The 18,116-nt window shown below is 37.9% G+C and overlaps 5 protein-coding genes and 2 long non-coding RNA genes across 23 annotated transcripts; 4 read left to right on the top strand and 3 right to left on the bottom strand.

Moving 5' to 3' along the window:
* Positions 1 to 39: 39 nt before the first annotated feature.
* Positions 40 to 1,725, top strand: LOC116928056 (uracil-DNA glycosylase). The gene is made up of 7 exons (XM_032935130.2): positions 40 to 290; positions 366 to 554; positions 622 to 772; positions 843 to 885; positions 954 to 1,042; positions 1,111 to 1,289; positions 1,353 to 1,725. Exons 1-7 carry the CDS (start codon positions 153 to 155, stop codon positions 1,500 to 1,502), a joined length of 939 nt encoding a protein of 312 aa, XP_032791021.2. The 5' UTR covers positions 40 to 152; the 3' UTR covers positions 1,503 to 1,725.
* LOC116928054 (lactosylceramide 4-alpha-galactosyltransferase) lies at positions 1,612 to 6,123 on the bottom strand. Of its 4 annotated transcripts, XM_045176205.1 has the most exons (6): positions 5,987 to 6,123; positions 3,525 to 3,662; positions 3,254 to 3,364; positions 2,904 to 3,187; positions 2,210 to 2,844; positions 1,612 to 2,155 (listed from the first exon to the last, which is right to left on the bottom strand). In XM_045176205.1, the coding sequence occupies exons 4-6, from the start codon at positions 3,048 to 3,050 to the stop codon at positions 1,825 to 1,827; spliced, it is 1,113 nt and encodes a 370-aa protein (XP_045032140.1). In that variant the 5' UTR covers positions 3,051 to 3,187; positions 3,254 to 3,364; positions 3,525 to 3,662; positions 5,987 to 6,123; the 3' UTR covers positions 1,612 to 1,824. The 4 variants fall into 4 exon arrangements, with proteins under 4 accessions (XP_045032140.1, XP_032791015.2, XP_032791019.2 ...); XM_032935124.2 differs by lacking the exon at positions 5,987 to 6,123 and having other exon boundaries at positions 3,525 to 3,681; XM_032935128.2 differs by lacking the exons at positions 2,904 to 3,187; positions 3,254 to 3,364; positions 5,987 to 6,123 and adding an exon at positions 3,839 to 3,977 and having other exon boundaries at positions 2,210 to 2,573.
* Positions 3,955 to 4,665, top strand: LOC116928062 (probable ribosome biogenesis protein RLP24). The gene is made up of 2 exons (XM_032935140.2): positions 3,955 to 4,088; positions 4,145 to 4,665. Exons 1-2 carry the CDS (start codon positions 4,008 to 4,010, stop codon positions 4,610 to 4,612), a joined length of 549 nt encoding a protein of 182 aa, XP_032791031.1. The 5' UTR covers positions 3,955 to 4,007; the 3' UTR covers positions 4,613 to 4,665.
* On the top strand, positions 4,751 to 6,871 carry LOC116928052 (crossover junction endonuclease EME1). 2 transcript variants are annotated; one of them, XM_032935123.2, is made up of 9 exons: positions 4,751 to 5,017; positions 5,072 to 5,134; positions 5,207 to 5,468; positions 5,535 to 5,705; positions 5,783 to 5,955; positions 6,018 to 6,257; positions 6,329 to 6,515; positions 6,570 to 6,626; positions 6,681 to 6,871. In XM_032935123.2, exons 1-9 carry the CDS (start codon positions 4,899 to 4,901, stop codon positions 6,786 to 6,788), a joined length of 1,380 nt encoding a protein of 459 aa, XP_032791014.2. In that variant the 5' UTR covers positions 4,751 to 4,898; the 3' UTR covers positions 6,789 to 6,871. The 2 variants fall into 2 exon arrangements, with proteins under 2 accessions (XP_032791014.2, XP_032791013.2); XM_032935122.2 differs by having other exon boundaries at positions 4,753 to 5,017; positions 5,535 to 5,708.
* On the bottom strand, positions 6,544 to 7,744 carry LOC116928061 (dynactin subunit 5). The gene is made up of 4 exons (XM_045176206.1): positions 7,551 to 7,744; positions 7,277 to 7,464; positions 7,100 to 7,211; positions 6,544 to 7,035 (listed from the first exon to the last, which is right to left on the bottom strand). The coding sequence occupies exons 1-4, from the start codon at positions 7,596 to 7,598 to the stop codon at positions 6,799 to 6,801; spliced, it is 585 nt and encodes a 194-aa protein (XP_045032141.1). The 5' UTR covers positions 7,599 to 7,744; the 3' UTR covers positions 6,544 to 6,798.
* An 876-nt stretch (positions 7,745 to 8,620) lies between these two features.
* LOC116926621 lies at positions 8,621 to 15,586 on the top strand. Of its 13 annotated transcripts, XR_006648872.1 has the most exons (19): positions 8,621 to 8,754; positions 9,833 to 9,934; positions 10,001 to 10,535; positions 10,681 to 10,754; positions 10,822 to 10,894; positions 10,944 to 11,042; positions 11,208 to 11,575; positions 11,668 to 11,853; positions 11,933 to 12,131; positions 12,192 to 12,271; positions 12,604 to 12,653; positions 12,755 to 12,921; positions 13,016 to 13,268; positions 13,337 to 14,119; positions 14,192 to 14,247; positions 14,343 to 14,500; positions 14,561 to 14,643; positions 14,733 to 14,823; positions 14,886 to 15,586. It is a non-coding gene; the product is annotated as an uncharacterized LOC116926621 (long non-coding RNA). The 13 variants fall into 13 exon arrangements; XR_004396193.2 differs by having other exon boundaries at positions 10,944 to 11,575; XR_004396198.2 differs by having other exon boundaries at positions 10,822 to 11,042; positions 11,417 to 11,575.
* Positions 15,587 to 15,974: 388 nt separating this feature from the next.
* On the bottom strand, positions 15,975 to 16,689 carry LOC116926605. Its single transcript, XR_004396172.2, has 2 exons — positions 16,343 to 16,689; positions 15,975 to 16,083 (listed from the first exon to the last, which is right to left on the bottom strand). It is a non-coding gene; the product is annotated as an uncharacterized LOC116926605 (long non-coding RNA).
* Positions 16,690 to 18,116: the final 1,427 nt, after the last annotated feature.

Raw genomic sequence — 18,116 nt, 5'->3', positions numbered from 1 at the left:
CTTCCATCTTTCGACAAATGAGTTTCTGCGTGGAGTGAAACAACACACCCGCAAGAGGCGCTCCCATTGGGGGGAAAATCACTCTTTTCCAGTTCAAAGGAAACCCAATCTTCGTTGGCGCCAACAAGTCTGAGACAGAGACCGACAATGAAATGTCGTCTCAAAAACCTTCGACTAATTTTTTTAAACCCCTTCAGAGTGGAGGTTTAAAGCGGTCTTTTTCAGAATTTATTGATGGCAATAAACCTGTAGAAATCAATTTTGCTGAAAAAAAAAACAAAGTTGATCAAGTGAGTACTTCTCTTGGCTCTATGTCTCATATCTGTTTGCAGGCCCAACTCCATTTAATTAAATGTTGTTTTCAGGCTGCTGAAGCAAATATTTTTGAGGAGAATGGGAGTCTTTCACTTGCCCAGAAAAACAGAATGGTTTTTAATCAAACAATTTCAAAAATCAAATTACAAGGAAATAAAACTTGTGCCTTGCATCATAATATTGGCCACTCGTGGTTTCAAGCCATTGAACCAGAGTTCAAAAAACCATACTTTAAGAAAGTATGTGAATTTTATTCTTTAATCTAGGCCAGCTTTTGTTGTAGTGTATAATTTTTTTAAATTATAGCTCAGTGATTTTCTAGCATCTGAACGATCAAAACATACAATTTTCCCTCCAGAACATCTGATTTGGTCATGGACTCATTTCTCTGATATTCAAGATGTTAAAGCAGTTATTATTGGGCAAGATCCGTATCATGGAGTTGGTCAGGCTCATGGTATGTTAATCCATTTAGCATCCAGACCATTGGATTGGTTATGGACAAAAATATATTTTCTTATGTTTAGGTTTATGCTTCAGTGTTTTAAAAGGTGTAAACCCTCCCCCAAGGTAGTTCTTCTTTCATAGTTGTTCCCAAACATTTTTAACATCTGGTTTTCATGCTGAATTTTTCAAAGTTTGGTGAACATCTTTAAAGAATTGGCTTCTGACATTGATGGATTTCAAATCCCTAATCATGGAAACCTTAGTGGATGGGCTAGGCAAGGTTGATATTATCAAAAAACTAAAGTGTGCCTTATGATAATATCAGTTGTTCATCCTAAAAATCAATAGGTGTACTACTACTCAACGCTGGCTTAACAGTGCGATCCGGTGCAGCAAACTCACATAAGGACAAAGGTTGGGAAACACTGACGGATGCCGTGATACATTGGATTAGTGCCAACTGCGAGGGCGTCGTTTTTCTTCTGTGGGGTGCATACGCCCAAAAGAAGGCTTCGGTTGTTGACAAGGTGAACAAATAAAGCTGTGTTTTATGTCAGGTGCTTCTAATTGTTGTCTTTTATTTAATTTAGAAGAAACATCACTTACTACATGCACCACATCCGTCGCCACTCTCAGCACATCGCGGATTTTTGGGATGTAAACATTTTTCCCGATGCAATGACCTTCTTATCAAACAAAACAAAGCTCCTGTCAACTGGTCTAATCTTCCGATTGAGTGAAAAGAAAACGAGATGAAAAACTCAGTGCTTACAATGTTTAAAGTAATTAATCAAGTAGTAGATCTCACCTTTTATTATCGGATGAACAATGCAATGAAACCAAGAGTAATTCTGATTTTTACACATAATTTTATTCGTGTTTATTGCTCAAGCATCAAGTACTGATGCAAATCGATTTGTTTTTGAATCTCAGCGCCTGGCAAATAATCCTGGAACATGTGAATTTTTACTTCTAAATTTTTTTAACCTACCCATTTTGAATCAAGTGACAACGTAACAAAAATAAGTTAAAATCAACGTGAAGAGTTGACAGTAACATAAATTAGAAAACATCAGGGGCCACTGCAAAAATTGAAGGGCATCTGGAGCGAGCAAGCTTGGCGTACACCTGGGTGGAATTCTTGTAAACAGCTGTATCGACGCTCTTTTTGTTCCACACGTGAGTTCCAATTGTCTCGTTTCCCCATACGATGTCTTCCTCCAAAAAATATTTCTCCCAATTAAACCATTTAACTGGGTAAAAAGCCACAGGAGGGAGAATCCCAAAACCGTAGCACGTACTAGTAGTCATTGATTGAATGTTGTCTGCCGAACACCATTTCATCATTACGCGAGTCAACAGCAATGGCCCGTTGTGACCCCAAATGTCCTTTCTGTGTACAAGGCATCGTTAAAACTACCGCTATTATTTTTATTTTTTATTTTACCTGTATGTGTTGCGAAATTCTTCCACCGACGTGCGGATGACTGGATGAAGGTATTCTACGTGAAGGGCTCCAGCCGCCAAATTATCCTCGTCTTCTGCTCCGATGAAGTTATGGTAGGGCATCACAGATTGAAGCATTATTACATCCAAGTCAAAATAATAACCCCCATATTTATACAGTGTCAGAAAGCGAAGGGCGTCGCTAAGATGAGATACGGCGTGGGATCCATAATTCCAATTGGAACAGAAGTACCACTCTTCAAAAGGTGTATGACTGAAGTATTCACCTAAGTTAATCTTGTGGATGTGAACATTGTCGTAACTCTTCAGAGTTTTCATGGTCGTTGAATTCCAGTCAATATCTCCTGCGGTCATTAACAAGTAAATGGTTAGGTTTGGATTTGATAAGGCGACAGATTCAACAGCACAAGCTTGGCGGGTATCGAGAGCCCCAGCGCCTGAAGTTTCGTGGAAGAAAGCATGCTCATGATCTTTTGAAGGAGATATAAATTCAGCTTCGAATTGCGGGCAGTGCCAAAGACACTCTGACCGACCACAGACGTCTAAAGAATGATGTATGCTTACACAACATCTGCCACTATCCGCTCCTCGAATGTTCATCACTGGTTTGTTTACCTAAGAGGCGTAAATTTTTACACATTTTTATCAATGAAGTAATTCTGGACGGGACTAACCATTCTGACATAAAAATCCGAATTTGTAACAAAAACAAAGGTAAAAGTCGCAAGTCCTAATGTGACGATGAGCAAAAAAAGCTTATTAAGACGTTTTTTTGCCTTTCTTCGAAAGTTGAACCAGCGATGAACTGAATATTTTGCCATATCACAGCTTTGCAGGCCCTCTTTTTCTCAGATTAATGACATTTTATTATTCTGGAGGTTATATTCTTAGAGGCAAAATTTGAAACGTTTGTGAGTGTCGAAGTTGTTGTTCGGGTGCGGAAACCTCATAATGTTTCCTGTTAAATAATTGGGTAAGATATTATTGCTTATGGTTAATATATAATGTGCACACAGTAAAATACATTAAAAGGCTGTTTTTTTTTCAATCTGTTAGCTTGTGAAAATCAAATATTCAATTATAAAATAGCTGCAATGAAGTACTCGTCTTGTTCAATCTCAGTTACGGCCATCACCTATGATAGAAAGAATTTTTTTTCTTATGCCTATGTAAAATGTTTTCTCTATAGAAATCTAATGCACATTTAGCATGTTTTATTTTACAGGCCGATGCGAATTAGCTGATTCCTAGTCCAACTAACATCTATGTCAATACAAAATTTAAAAAACACTTACTATGAACCAATTTTCGAAATCCAAAATGCCTCCCGAAACCCAGTAACACTACACAGGTTTGCTCGACGTAATAAATGGACGCAAGTTCTTGGTCAACGTCGGTTCGAATACGTTGAAGCGCTGAGTCAGAGATAAGCTCTGTAAATAAAAGATTCTTTGTGAAAACTTTCAAAAAAAAAAATGTTTAAATAAAACTGGTCAGGGTAACAAGCAAATGAAAAGAAGTTGCATATTGATATAAAATTGTCTGATTTGTGTCGTTTTATAGCCTTTTGCGAAAGCAGTTTTAATTAATTGCATTTTGAAAAACTTACTTAAAAACATTTACCAAACGACCACACGGTCATACAACAAATGACTAGCAGCGTCCGAATTACGCTCACCACGATGTGAAGAGGGTTCTGATTTCCGTAGTATTTAAGAAGCCTAGACAGAGTAAGGGGTGGAGAAGGAAAACCACGTTGTGTGGTACCTGTCGTCAAAATGCGTATAGAAAAATGTTATTTTTGTTCGTCAAATATTTGGCCCGGCCATGGAATGGTATTTGTGCGAAATGACTGCAAGGTAAAAGTTCTAGATTTGTACGCAACTTAAGTATATCAATTTCATTGATTTTATAGATTTTCAGGTTTTGTCGATCTAAATGCAAAAATGCATTTAAGAAGAAGAAGAACCCTCGTAAAACCAAATGGACTAAGGCCTTCCGTAAGTCCTCAGGCAAAGACTTAGCCATCGACCCGTCATTCGAGTTTGAAAAGAGGAGAAACGTTCCCGTTAAGTACGATCGGGATTTGTGGCAGAAATCTGTGGAAGCAATGAAGAAGGTTGAAATCATCCGCTGTAGACGCCAAGCTTTGCATATCAACAATCGTCACAGTAAATCTAAGGAGGTGCAAAGAAGAAGTGACAATTATGAAGTCACCAAAAACATGGGCTTGATTCGCTCCCCAGCTGCTGGTTTGAAGCAGTTGGCAACCCAGTTGGATGGAGAAAAAGACATGTCATTAGTATCTTCCAAGTACAAGCAAATGGAATCAAGAGTTGTTGAAGAAGTTCATAATTCAGACAGAGAAATGGATGTAGAATAGGAATAAAACCTTTAAATGGAATGACAAATACATTTTTCCCGATTCGACGTCAATATAATTTTATATAATTTAAATAGAAACGACGATTTGACGTGCAGATGGCGTTTCTGAGCTGGCGGTTGAATACGATTCTGTTTTCCGTTTCTGCTCACGGATGACCAGTACCTTTCCAATTTTGGGGTTTACGTTTATTTTTAAGTGAGTTAGATCGGTTTATTATTGTAGATCAAGATAACGTGGGATAGGGTAGGCTATTCCTCGACAAATAAGTAACATTCATTGTAAAATGGCAAGTGAAATTGTGGTATTGACGTCTGATTCTGAAGATGATGTTGAGTTTTGTGGGGAATCACCTGGCAAAACGCCCTCCCATACTATTCACCAACCCTCAGATTCGGACGAAGAGTAACGATTTTCCATAATAATTACGATTTACAATGATTAAATGATTTCTTCCAGGTTCATGAACTTAGATTTAGATTCCCCAGTACGTCAAAAACAAAGTGAAAATTTTGATTTCATGTAAGCAACAACAAAATTCATAAGTCTAGCATGAGGTTACTCAACCAAGAATTTATATTGACTTGGACCCAGGAATCTAGGAACTATACCAGAAAAAAGTTCAGGAAGAATTTTAGCAAGCGATTTAATGCAGACCCATGAATCAAGGCCTTACTCCAAAACAGAAAATTTAAGTTTACCAAATCTGTGTTCTCTTCCAAGTGAAGCTGCAAGTTGCAATAACCAACCTGGGAAAAAATTAACTAAAACCAAGCAAGCCAAAGCATATGATAAAGCCTGCAAAGCAGCTGAAGCAGCGAACAAAAAATCAAATAGAGCTTCTGATTGCCTCAAAGTATAAACAGACATAAAATATTTAGCTAATATTTATAGGAGATAGCTAATAAAATTTTCTCTCTAGAATGTTACAACACTTATTGATTCACGTTTACTTGATGCTATCCCTAACAGTGGCAATATTTTAACCCAGCTTCAGCATTCTGAGATGAAGCATTCAATTATAGTGTCTCCCATTCCCAATTCTGTTTGTTGGAAGAGGGAGAAGATTAATTATCATGCAGCTGAAGATGCTGTAGTAATCATACCATTTGAAATTTTTACATATTTTTATCTCAATTCCTAAAATAAGAATATCTATACTATTTGCAGATTTGTTCAACATCAACAACTGTACTTGAAGATGATGGTTTAATTGTTCTAATGGCTGAACAATTTTTCACACTTGCGCAATCATCAATCTGTGATTATGTTGCGAAAGTTTTGAAAAGTTTAAACAAACAGACCCTTACATTGGTTGTCTATGGCCTAACTACATATTGGAAGTAAAAATTTTTAACAATTTCCACTTCTTACCGGACAGTTATTTGGATACTTTTTATGATAGAGAGCAATCACGAAAGGACAAACGGCGGTTTCGTGATCGTGTGTCCACCTCGACAGAAACCTCAAAAAAAATTGGCTACCCGTTGGACGATGATATTGGTTTTACACCTGCCGACCTGGAAATACTAAAAGTTAAATTAGTCTTGCAGACGGAATGCTCATTGTGGCCTGTAGAGACCGCAGAAGAATTGGGAACTGTAATTACGAGGATAACTAAAGCCGTTGCTGAGCGCCCATTCAAGTGAGAACGCTAAGCCCGGTTGCTGTCATTGCCACTATCATGTTATGTGTGATTTATGATCTTTGGTACAGGGATGAGCGGTTGGAACGGACGTTCGATTTTTATGCTGCTGATGTTAGCGGTAATGTCAAGGTAAGTAAAGACGGCCACGGCCTCGAGCGCTTATGGCAGCAACAACTAATGCAATTTCCGTTGGTTGCTTTGGAAACCTCCCAAGCAATTGCTTCGCGATATCCATCTCCTCAAGCTTTAATTCAGGTAAGCTATGCGTGATTGTACATTGATATAAAGTTAAGTAATTCATGTATTTAGGCTTACAAAACGTGCAAAAATGATAAAGAAGCATCACTTCTACTCCAGGATATACCGGTAACTTCCATTAGTTGAAAAGAAATAGAAATACTCTATCGCATATTTTGATAGATTCGGCGACACGCTGGACCGCTTTCTACATCAAGGAAAGTAGGGCCAGAGCTCAGCAAAAAGATTTACAAATTTTTTTTTGGTAAAGATGGTTTTGCAATTCTGTGAATTTAGTTATTCATTTCCTTGTTACAAGATTGATTGGATTAACACCAGACACATCTTTGTCTGGAATATAATGCTGATAGAAACTCTTAGTGTAATCAATCATTAAATCTTGCATGGCTTCTGGCAATTCTTCAACACAATGTCCAGGAGAACCTGAATATATAGTAAATGGAGAAACAACTGTCTCAGGAGGAAGAACAGTGTCATCTGCAATCATGCAACAGTCTTTCAAAATACATCGCCTTCCCTGCAACAAACAAATAACACAAATAGATTAAGTGGCCAATTATCTGGGTGAGGTTCTAACATACAATAACACAGTTCTTCCCAATGTACACATAAGAGCCAACAACAGCTGCATTTACAACTGTATTTTCACCAATGAATACATGATCTCCAACATGAAGAGGAAAAAATGCAACTCTAAGTAATAAGGTAATCAGAAAATGGGTAAGTGAATGTAACCTCTAAATGAAAAATGTATATACCCTTTCGCAAATTTCTTGAATGGTGGTCGGATTACTGACTGCTTGCTTAGAATGCAGTACTGTCCCATTCTAACATTAGCCAAGTCACCACGTATCATACTTTCCCCCATTATAATATTTTTCCCATTTAATATGATATTTTGAGATCCACACAAAGTTGACTGGCGGCTAACTTTATTGCCGGTATGCTATTTCAGTTTAAACAGTAATTAGTTATGCGCTGACAAATTAATCTCAATAAATTTCATGACAGTTTTTTTTTTTCCAGTCTCACCGTTTGTACATATTCACTGGTGGAAAACAATGTATCTTCTAATTCCATTCTGATTCACCATACAAGTTCCACTGTTACGAGAGCAAAAACTTTTAATTAATTATTTATATTGAAACTGAACTGACGAATTGCTTAACTACATAAAAAAGACAAATGGAAAGTTCCCCGATCACATTCTAATCGGGGACACAGCTAAGCTTCCCCGATAAAAATGAATCGGGGAAGTTCGGTGCGGGGATTTCTTTTTTCGGTGCAGAACGGTGCTATAATCGGTGCTGCACCGATAGCACCGCTTCAGCCACAGGGGGTTAAAGGTCACATTTTGTTCTTGTTGGCCGCAGGGCAACTGCCAATTTAGATCACTATTCATTGATAATCGGGGAAGGCACCGATCACCGAAATCACCGGACCGATAAAGATCATCCCCGCACCCAATCGACTAAAAAATCCCCGATTGGCGCGGGGCCGAGCGCTGTGTCCAAGGCTACCATTGGTCAAGGCCTATTTAATGGTTAGGGCCTGTAAACTTGAATACAGTGCCGGTCCAGTTATAGAACCGCCTAGCTATGGAACCGGCTCGGCTATCGAACCGATTTTTCTTTGCCGTGTTTCAGCGCCACCGTTGGCCGTATTATGTACTATATCGATTTTCTATGGCGGGAATGAATGGGTTTTGCCTTTTAAAACATGCAAAAAAATAGTACTGTAATGGGTTTTATCTTTTTAGGCAATGTTGTACATTGGTTCAATGATCCAACTAATAATAATAGGTGGTAAAGTTATTCATACCAAATACAATAATAATAGGCGGTAAAGTTATTCATACCAAATACAACAGAATACAATGGCTTCCACTATTCATTCTTATCTTCTAGCACCTTGTTCCATTTTAATCCTTCTACCAACTCTAATTTCTTTTTCCTTCTGGTATGACAACAGTTCTTCTAGTTCATCAAACCACTTCCTCTGTGGATGGTCCCCCACCAATGAAGATACGGTAAAATACGGAGGTATTATTGAAAAAAAGGGGGGGGGGAGTGGGGTTATTTTTTTTTACTTCACCCGACCGCATTTCCGCTAGATGGTGACATTGACAGTGACAGGATTTTATAAAATAAAGGAAGAAGGCGATGCCAAACACTTCGTCTGCTATGGAAATAGTTAATCTGGTTCAGGACATCAGGAGTCACGTTGACGTAAGCACGTAAGTGAGAATTATTAATTATTAAAAGGAAATTGGTTTTTATAATTTAAAATAGCAGTAAGAAAGCAAAATGTTTCTTCTACCGATTGGTCAAGTGTTTGACCATTCTGATTCCTCATTCTACTGGCCTTGCTTTTATTGTCTAATGTTTAACAATGTTGGTAGTGAAACAAAACTTGTGTGGCTTTATGAGAAACCAAGATCCCTTTCCCAGATGGAAAAAGACTGTTCTGGACAGGGACACGTCTACAAAACACATGAACTTCTCATTTTATTGATTATCATTTTCTTTTTTTTTACCTTGCTAAATTTTTCCCAGATATAGATTGATAAGTGTAGTGAATCGAAAGATATTGTGCTCATATAATGTTTTGAACCTTATCCTTGCAAAAACTCTTTGTCAGACTAACATAGTTACATCAGGATTATATAACTTGTGGCTACCAATTGCAGTTGTTTTTAGTTTTTTAAGGTGGCCCTGAAAAAAAGAAAAAATCAAAACAACCCAACCGATTGGTCAAGTGTTTGACCATTCTGATTCCTCATTCTACTGGCCTTGCTTTTATTGTCTAATGTTTAACAATGTTGGTAGTGAAACAAAACTTGTGTGGCTTTATGAGAAACCAAGATCCCTTTCCCAGATGGAAAAAGACTGTTCTGGACAGGGACACGTCTACAAAACACATGAACTTCTCATTTTATTGATTATCATTTTCTTTTTTTTTACCTTGCTAAATTTTTCCCAGATATAGATTGATAAGTGTAGTGAATCGAAAGATATTGTGCTCATATAATGTTTTGAACCTTATCCTTGCAAAAACTCTTTGTCAGACTAACATAGTTACATCAGGATTATATAACTTGTGGCTACCAATTGCAGTTGTTTTTAGTTTTTTAAGGTGGCCCTGAAAAAAAGAAAAAATCAAAACAAATGAATACCCTTGTTCGTCTTCTACCGGAATTGTGTTTACAAGCCCTAACTTCGGCTTATTTTCGGTGTTAGTTAAGAGATGTTTTGTGAAATTGGAATGATTAAAAAAATTTGTGTATTTTATTTTCCCTTCTCTGTGTAATATAGTTTCTGCTTGGAGGGCCTTTGGCTCAGGAAATCAGCCAGCTCAAAACCTGTGTTGACTTGAAGATGAAAGTCTATCATACCAGCCTTGCAAGACAACTACATGTGTTTGATATACTTATTCATGAAACTTTTCTAACCATTTGAATTTAATACTTTTTTACTTGAAAGTTCAGTGATGAGGGCTTAAATGAAGCTGCAGTAGTACATCGAGTAAACCCTACTAAAGTGATGGAAATGGCACCGACACCACCCCCACGACAGGTGGGGGGCCCTGTCGTGTTCCACTTTTGGACTTCATGTAGAACCTGACAATGAATCTGTTGCCAAGCCTATATCTTGGACCAAAGAGCAACGTGCAAAATCCGAACCCATCGTTCCTTCTCTACTAAGTGAAGAAAAGCTGTTCAATCCGTTCATGCGTGATAACGAGCTTACGGTACAAAAGCATGCGAAACAGAATGATCCTATTAAAACGATGAAATCTTCACGCACTGAGAAAAACTCGTTTAAAGCCAACATATGAAAACTCTGGCAAACGGCTGAGGCCTTAAACTTGCAACGTCCCGTTATTGCATTCGTGTGTTATGCATATTTCTCATGTCTCCTGATTTGAATTGTTGATGATTTTCATCACGATTCAGGGTATCAGTACTCAGTAGGCATGTTGAAAATACTCATTTTTTGCGTCGGAAAGATTGACTAGGTAAGAAAATTGAGGTAGCGACGTAAGACTATTTGTGTTCTTGCAAAAACTTCCAACTCTATTTTCTTGCCAAATGCAAGAATAACCCTTAACATATTTGATTAAGACTGACAACAAACATTGGTGGCATTCTTTTCTGTCACAGAATGATTATGTGGTCACTTCAGCATGCTTCTATACCTTGACTGCAGCATACCAAATACATCCAGAGGTCTGAAGGTACAGTTACATAACTTATCCTGTAAATGATAACATGAGAAATAATCCACTTTATGGAACGTGAAAGATTCCATCTTATTGTATGTAAAAGAATACAGCCGTGGCAAGTGAGAAAATTCAGATTATGGAACCTGAAAGAGGTATAACAACTAGATTATGGAAAACATTACTAAGATAATTTCTGTATAGAGAACCTTTAGTACCAAAATTGGATGCATTTGACTTAGAGAAGACGAAAACGTGCTGGCTAAGCCAAGCCATGCTCCCCGTTTGTATAATTTTGAGAAGGTTTGTTTGTTTTACTATGTTTAAAGTGCCTCCAGTACGGGAATACCATCACGGATACAGGTCTTCTGATGAAGGCCACAAAAAGCACTGGCGATGGCAGGTCGAAATATGAAAAGGGGGAAAGTAGGATAGAAAACTGATAGATGATTAAATGCGTTTAAGAAGGTCGGACTTCCAAAGAAATTCGAGGACGGCGTTTCGAGTGGCGTAGTTAGTGTTAGAAGGTAAAATCTATTGCACCTCACATGTGAGATACTCCAAGCGCCGAGACTGGGTGTGACCTTTTGAGAAATTAGTACAAAGTTTTTTTTGTAAATCAATTTTAGCCATAATACCTTTAACTACTCAGCATGGCTTTATTTTTCAAAATCCAGGTTAACATTGAACTAAACGTCATCTAGTGGTTGAAAATCCAACTGCTTAAAAAATTTAATCATCTTTAATTGCTATGTGATTACTGAAATGAGGGGTTTACACGTTAATTACGTTCCTGGATTTTGTATTTTGAAGGATACTTCAACCAAAAACTAATGGTATGTTATTTTCAATTGTGTTAGTTCATTGTTATGTATGTATTGGATTGCAAACATTTCATACTGATTGTTTTCTTTTCATATAACAACAGTTTACCTTGTCAACATCTAAGCAAGTTAGTAACCAGATAATTTTGGGCAAACTATGTCTGCCACTCATCATCATGCTATTGCCAAGTGAGAGGATTCACCTTTTGCTTACCACTGTGTACTAGGCATCAGACTTTTATTGCTATCAATGTCATGAACCTTAATGCAGCTTGATGCTGATACTGTAGGTAGGTGTATCATAGCACAATTTAGTTGACTAAAACAAAATCTTCAAAGTCTCACATTATTTCTTTGGTCCCTCTATAGTTTACTGTTGTTTTTCATCTTGTGAGTGCAGCATATTCATATATGTTGGGAAACATCCACTTTTCCATCATTGAACAGTCAAAACCCTCCATGACCAAAAATCATGAAACATCTACCAATCCATCAATTTTTCAGAAGACTTTTTTTTGCACTGTTACTTAGCCAAAGATGGTGTCTTAAACACAATCTAAAATTTTTTGTATTTCAATTTTCCACGATGTGGAGCATTGTTGTGTTGTAACATACAATTCTTTGATAGAACTGCAAATATTTACCTTCCTTGAGCACAACACTGCCGTTTCGACAATGTCTTCAGTTTCTCTCCAGTGGACCACACACGTAAATTTAAATGTCTTTTTCATCGTTCTATCGGAAAAGTTTCATTTTCGCTTAAGAACGCTTACTTTCTTTTTGCCTTATTCATGTATTAGAACTAAGTTTTTTTCCTCTTTCTGCCGTTTTTGTCTACGCCTCCATCTCATCGCTGTCTTTGCTTCATCGCTGTCTTCGCCGACGTCTTTGCCTCATCGCCGTCTTCTCCGACGTCTTTGCCTCATCGCCGTCTTCTCCGACGTCTTTGCCTCATCGCCGTCTTCTCCGACGTCTTTGCCTCATCGCCGTCTTCTCCGACGTCTTTGCCTCATCGCTGTCTTCATCTACGTCTTACATAGCCGCCGCCTTCGCCTTTGCCGCCTCGCCACCGTCTTGGATCGTCGTCATGGTATTGGTTTGTTTTCCTGTGTAGTTTTTAAATTAATCCGTTGGCTGCCACCCCGTTGGTCCACATTTCACATCACCTTAAAAAAAATATATTGTAAACAGGAGCTGGACTTGTATTTGCCGTCTATCCCGAAGCCGTAGCTCGATTACCCATCGCTCCGTTATGGTCAATCCTGTTTTTCGTCATGTTACTTACATTTGGGCTCGGAACGCAATTTACCGTTTTGGAGACTGTTGTTACAACAAACGTTGACTTATGGCCACACAAGGTACGCGTAAAGAATCACAATTACTTTTCAAACTTGTATGTTTTCGTGAATTTTATTATGATTTCACTTTTTAATTTTACTTTTCAACTGCTAGCCAGTGCAACTGCCATGTTTCTACTTGGCTTAGAATGTGCACAGATGGAGGCATGTACGTCTTACAGTTGATCGATATGTATGCAGCTACGTTTTCCGCCCTGATCGTCGGAATGGCTGAAGTGTGCTTCATCGCATGACATTATGGTATCGATAGATTCCTTGACGACATCAAACTAATGCTCGGGCATGACGCACCACCACACTGATATTGGCGATTCGTTTGGAAATTTTTCACGCCCGTAATCATCGTCGTAAGTTATTTGGTTTTTTAGTAAGTAAGTTATGGTTCTTATTTTGATTTTTGATTTCGCAATTCCAGTTGAAGAGTTAGAATTGGAGTTGGCTACTGTTTTGGAACGCGACTCGGAAAGCGATAATTGGATTAATATGAAATGTACGGCACCTAATTAAAGCGACCGTCCATCTGTCAACACCCCAGCAAACCCGCATCGATAACAGCTTAGGAATTATAGGTTTCTTGTTAAATTTCACCGCGTTAAAAAGGATTGCATCCATCAGTCACACAATGTGTTACGAATATGCGTTTAGTGCACTTTATATTGAATCAAGGTATCGCACGGCGTGACGTCTTTTAAATTTTGTCAATTGCAGATTCAATGATAAATATCTCGGCGAATACATTTCCAGAACTCGTAATATTAAAATCGAATGAAACAAGGGTGGTCTGTAAGAATTTCGTTCAAAATTCAGTGCTTCACTGTTGAAAGTTACAAAGAAATATTTTTAATGTGTGGTTAACGCTAAAATATGGCGCAAAAGTAATTAACTACTCAAGAGTAGTCCGTATTTAAAGCCCGACCAAGGCCTATGATGATGGCCGGCCACTATATTTAAGCCGAACTAGGGCTTTCGTTTACGGTCGACTCATTCCTATTTTAAAACCTAGAAGGCAACAAATGGGTATGGACATCTGGTGGATGAATTTCAGACTAACTGAATTTTGACATTCATTAAAATGATACGGGATGGGGTGTGTGTCCAAGTGCAAGTGACAAGTAATCCTTAAGTTTATTTCTTGGCTAATTTTTGTGTTCCCATCGATATTTCAGCTATTGACTATGGTTGTGTTATTAACGATCTAGTAAGTTCAGTGTTACGTGTCTGTTGGAGGAAGAATACTTCAAAGGGATTGTTTTTGTTTTCTGTCTCACAGTTCCCCTTGTCATCAGTTAGGCAAGCTGTTGAACGACAAAATTGTTAGCAGCCCAGGTTTTTCACTTTCTACCATGCTATTGTTTAATGAGAGGTACTCATATTCTGCCTACTACTAACTAATTGGTATGGTTCTATTGTTCACTTTAAAGGATGCAACTATTTCAAACTAAAAGCACTAAGGATGTGGACGCTGGAAGAACTGTGAGCATCTTATGTCTGTCGATTTTCATTATGCCATTGTTCAGTGAGAGGATTCATATTCTACCCACCAAGCTACCCATGAGCTTCAACGCTATCATCTTATTAGGTATTTCAAGTTTCTCTGTTGTTTTAGTATTCTCCTATTGTTATGTAATCCCAACGTTAGGGCTGCGAGCCTTCGTCTTTTTCTACGCAAATCGCCGTCCCGAGGATTTCCGCATTTCTGTCCCACCAGACCGCACGCATTAAGTAAATTGTTTTTCCGTTATGATTAGATAAAAAAACATGTTATTTCCTATCTAATGATGCTTCCTTTTTGCGTAATTTCATCAATTCAGAACTACTATCTTCAAAGCCAACATCAGGATTTCGGCCTTGCTGTTTTCTTCCTTCACCTTCGACTCATCGCTATCCTCAATCCATCTATCCGTAAGTTCCATTTTATGTTGCTTCAAGAAATTTAAAATGCTCTTATCTCTGTTCTTTATTAGAATATCGTCATGACTTGAACGAAATAGCTAATGACGCCATCGCCATTGCCATCGCCATCGCCATCGCCTTCGCCATCGCTGCCGCTGCCGCTGCCGCCGCCATCTTCGCCTTCGCCATCGCCATCGCCATCGCCGCCGTCTTCGCCTACGCCTTCCCGTTCACCCTTCACAGAAAAGTCGATCACAATTGGATTTGGTTCAGCAAACAGCCCACGGCGATGGTGGGATTTCACCGTGGATCGTCCTCGTGGTATTGTTTTGTTTTGCATTGTATCTTGTATGTATAAGTTAACCCGTTGGCTGCCACCCCGTTTGCGTCCCATTTTTTTTTTTAGCTTTTAGGGAACCGGGCGCTGTTCTGCCCCATGGCCATGGGGGGAACAGTCGCCGCGCCTAAAGGCTTTGTGCCTTTAGGCGCCGTAGGCAATGCACCAGTAGGGACTTCTCTTTGTCGGTGCGGTGATAGATTCCTGGGGTGTGCATTCCCGGAATGGTTTCTATTGCCGTGCCAGCCCGGACTTGTCTTAGGACAAGTCCCACCTTGTTCGTGATCCTTCAGACGCGATGCGTAGCTAATGTAGTTTAAGCAACCTACGGGTTGCATGGCCTGGCAGCCAACGGGTTAACTTAATTAAGTGTGTACGTTTGTATGTATGTATGTATGTATGTATGTTTATGTATTTTACATTTATATAATATGTATTTTGTATCGTATTAAAATGTGGTGGAATTGTGGGATGGAGGAGGGTCAATAAAACTATTCATGTATATTAACGTTTTTTGTATTTCATTTTATAATATGACAAAAAATAACAGTAACATAATATAACTTATTCCACAAGCCTTTCACTTAATCTCGTCGTCACTTGAGTATGTGACCATTCACAGCTGTTAAGCAATCTGCTAGACTTTATTGTCAAAAGAAAAACCCCAAAGAATCTTCCAAACTAAAGGAGTTTTTGTTGTTTCTGTTTTAACAGTAGCCTCACCATGTGACAAACAGTCATCAATGAACACAATGGCTAGACCAAAATCTTGAACTTCCTTTTACTTCTTGCGTGTGAGTTAGCAATTCATCAACACAGGAGCGACACTTAAGATCTTTTATTTACAGTGGCAACAAAACATTTGTGGCATTGCATTCTGTCACAAAAAGGGTCCTGTGGCCATCACAGCACATCGGGCACAGTTCTGAGACCTACACGTAAAGTTAAAATTGTAATACTTTTAATGATCCATTGTAACATTACCTTATGATACATATAGGGAACTAGGAAATTTGTTGGAAAAGAACATTAAGAGCTGTTTTCTTTATAGTGCATTGGTTTGAAAATTGGATGCATTTGACTAAACGAGATAAAAAAAACGTGCTGGCAAAGCAAGCCATGCTTTTACTTCGAACACCTTTGAATAAGTATGTAACAATGTTTATTAGGAATTAGTCAGTGCCATAGTACCTTCAACTAAGTATGAGTTTACTTTACAGTTGTAAAGCACAAAATGGAAAACGTAGGCTAAATTCCAGGTAAAACCACACGACATCAGGAGTGTAATTTTAACAAGAATTTAACGACGCATGTATTCTCCATGGATGCTAAACCAGAAATGAATCAGGTTCTGTCATGTCTTGAAAATATGCTGCAGTGGCACCATCTACTTTGAAACTCAACTTGAAATCCTCTCAGTTCTCCATAAAGAAGTAAGTCCGACTGTTTTGTAAATTGTATTGTTTTTTTGTAATTGTTGTTGAATTTTGAATCCAAATCATGTAAATTTTTAACAAAAAACGTGTTATTGAAAAAAAAAAGGAGAAGTCGGGCCTATTTTCCTGTCAGAATTTCCGCTAGATGGCGATGTCAGTGACAGTACTTTTCAAAATGGGCAAAATTTAGTTAGTCATACAGTTCGTCTGCTTCAGAAATAGTTAATTTGCTTCAGGAGTTATGTTTATGTAAGCGCGTAAGTTTTTTGTTTTTAAAAGAAAATTGGTTTTTATCGTTTGTAATTTAAAATGGCTGTAAAGAAGCGAATCAAAAGTTTCAATTCGGGTAGAAGAACAAGGGACAAGTGAAGTGTTTGACCATTATGATCTTCTGATTGTTTTGATTAGGAATGGGTGCTGTGCTGCTTATGATCTTCTGATTCATAATTCTAAAGGCCTTGCTTTTATTTTCTAATGTTTAACAATGTTGGTAGTGAAACAAAACTTTGTGGTTTTACGAGAATCCAAGATCCCTTTCCCAAATGGAAAGAGACTTTGCTGTACACAAACATGTCTACTAAACACATTAAGTTCTCGTGTGATTGATTATAGTTTATTTTTAAATCTTACTACACATTTCCCAGATGTAGATTGATAATTATAGAGAATTGAAAGAGATTGCACTCCGTAAATTTTTCGAACCTTTTCCTTGCAAAAATTCTTCATTAGGCTTTTGTAGTTATATCATTGTTGTCTAACTTATGCAACCAATTGATGCACTGCCATGGTTGACGGCATCTAGTTGTATTTGTAGTCTGTGAAAAGAAAATGAATACAAGCATTATGAAATAACAAATAGCTAACCTGTGTATCCTTGAATTTAAGTCTAGGGGTGATATATTGAACATAGTTAGATTAGTAGTTGATTAGTAGTTGATTAGTAGTAGATAGTTAGATTAGTGGTTGAGTTGCAGTTGATAAATTTGATTCCACTGTTTATTCTTGCTTTTGGTTGATATATACCATTCTCATGTGTAGTTTAGTTTATTAGCCAATGAAAAGTCTGTAAAGGGAACAATGTCATCCGTTTACCTTGGAAATGTTCATTCAACAATATAATTCTACGTGTATATAGCCTATGTATATTTACACCTAAATGTACACAAACCTCAAATGACAAAGCGAAACAGTGAGCTCTATAATGTGACTCATGGCTCTGTGGTTGAGCATCGGCGAAGTATGCTGTAAAGTAAAGGTTCGATTCCTTACAGAGTCTAGTTGAAATAAAATATGATTTATTCCGATATTGATCGAATGTCAAAATAGCACTTTCAAATAGTGTTCACATGAATAAACTATGGCAATTGAAAATTGTGACAGAAGTTCAAATCAAATCACTTAGTCTGTATGGGTAAACATGTAAATCCACGTACTACAAGGAAGTTTCCAGAAGACACAGTCGTAGTTCAGATTAATCGTAATAGGTTAGGTGCCCTGCACAAGAAGAAATACAAACCAACAAATCAGAA

This window comes from Daphnia magna, linkage group LG7, assembly GCF_020631705.1.
Source record: "Daphnia magna isolate NIES linkage group LG7, ASM2063170v1.1, whole genome shotgun sequence".
In the NCBI taxonomy this organism is placed as follows: Eukaryota; Metazoa; Arthropoda; class Branchiopoda; order Diplostraca; family Daphniidae; genus Daphnia; species Daphnia magna.
Note: the sequence above shows the minus strand (reverse complement) of the source record. Positions and strands in the feature narration are given on the sequence as shown.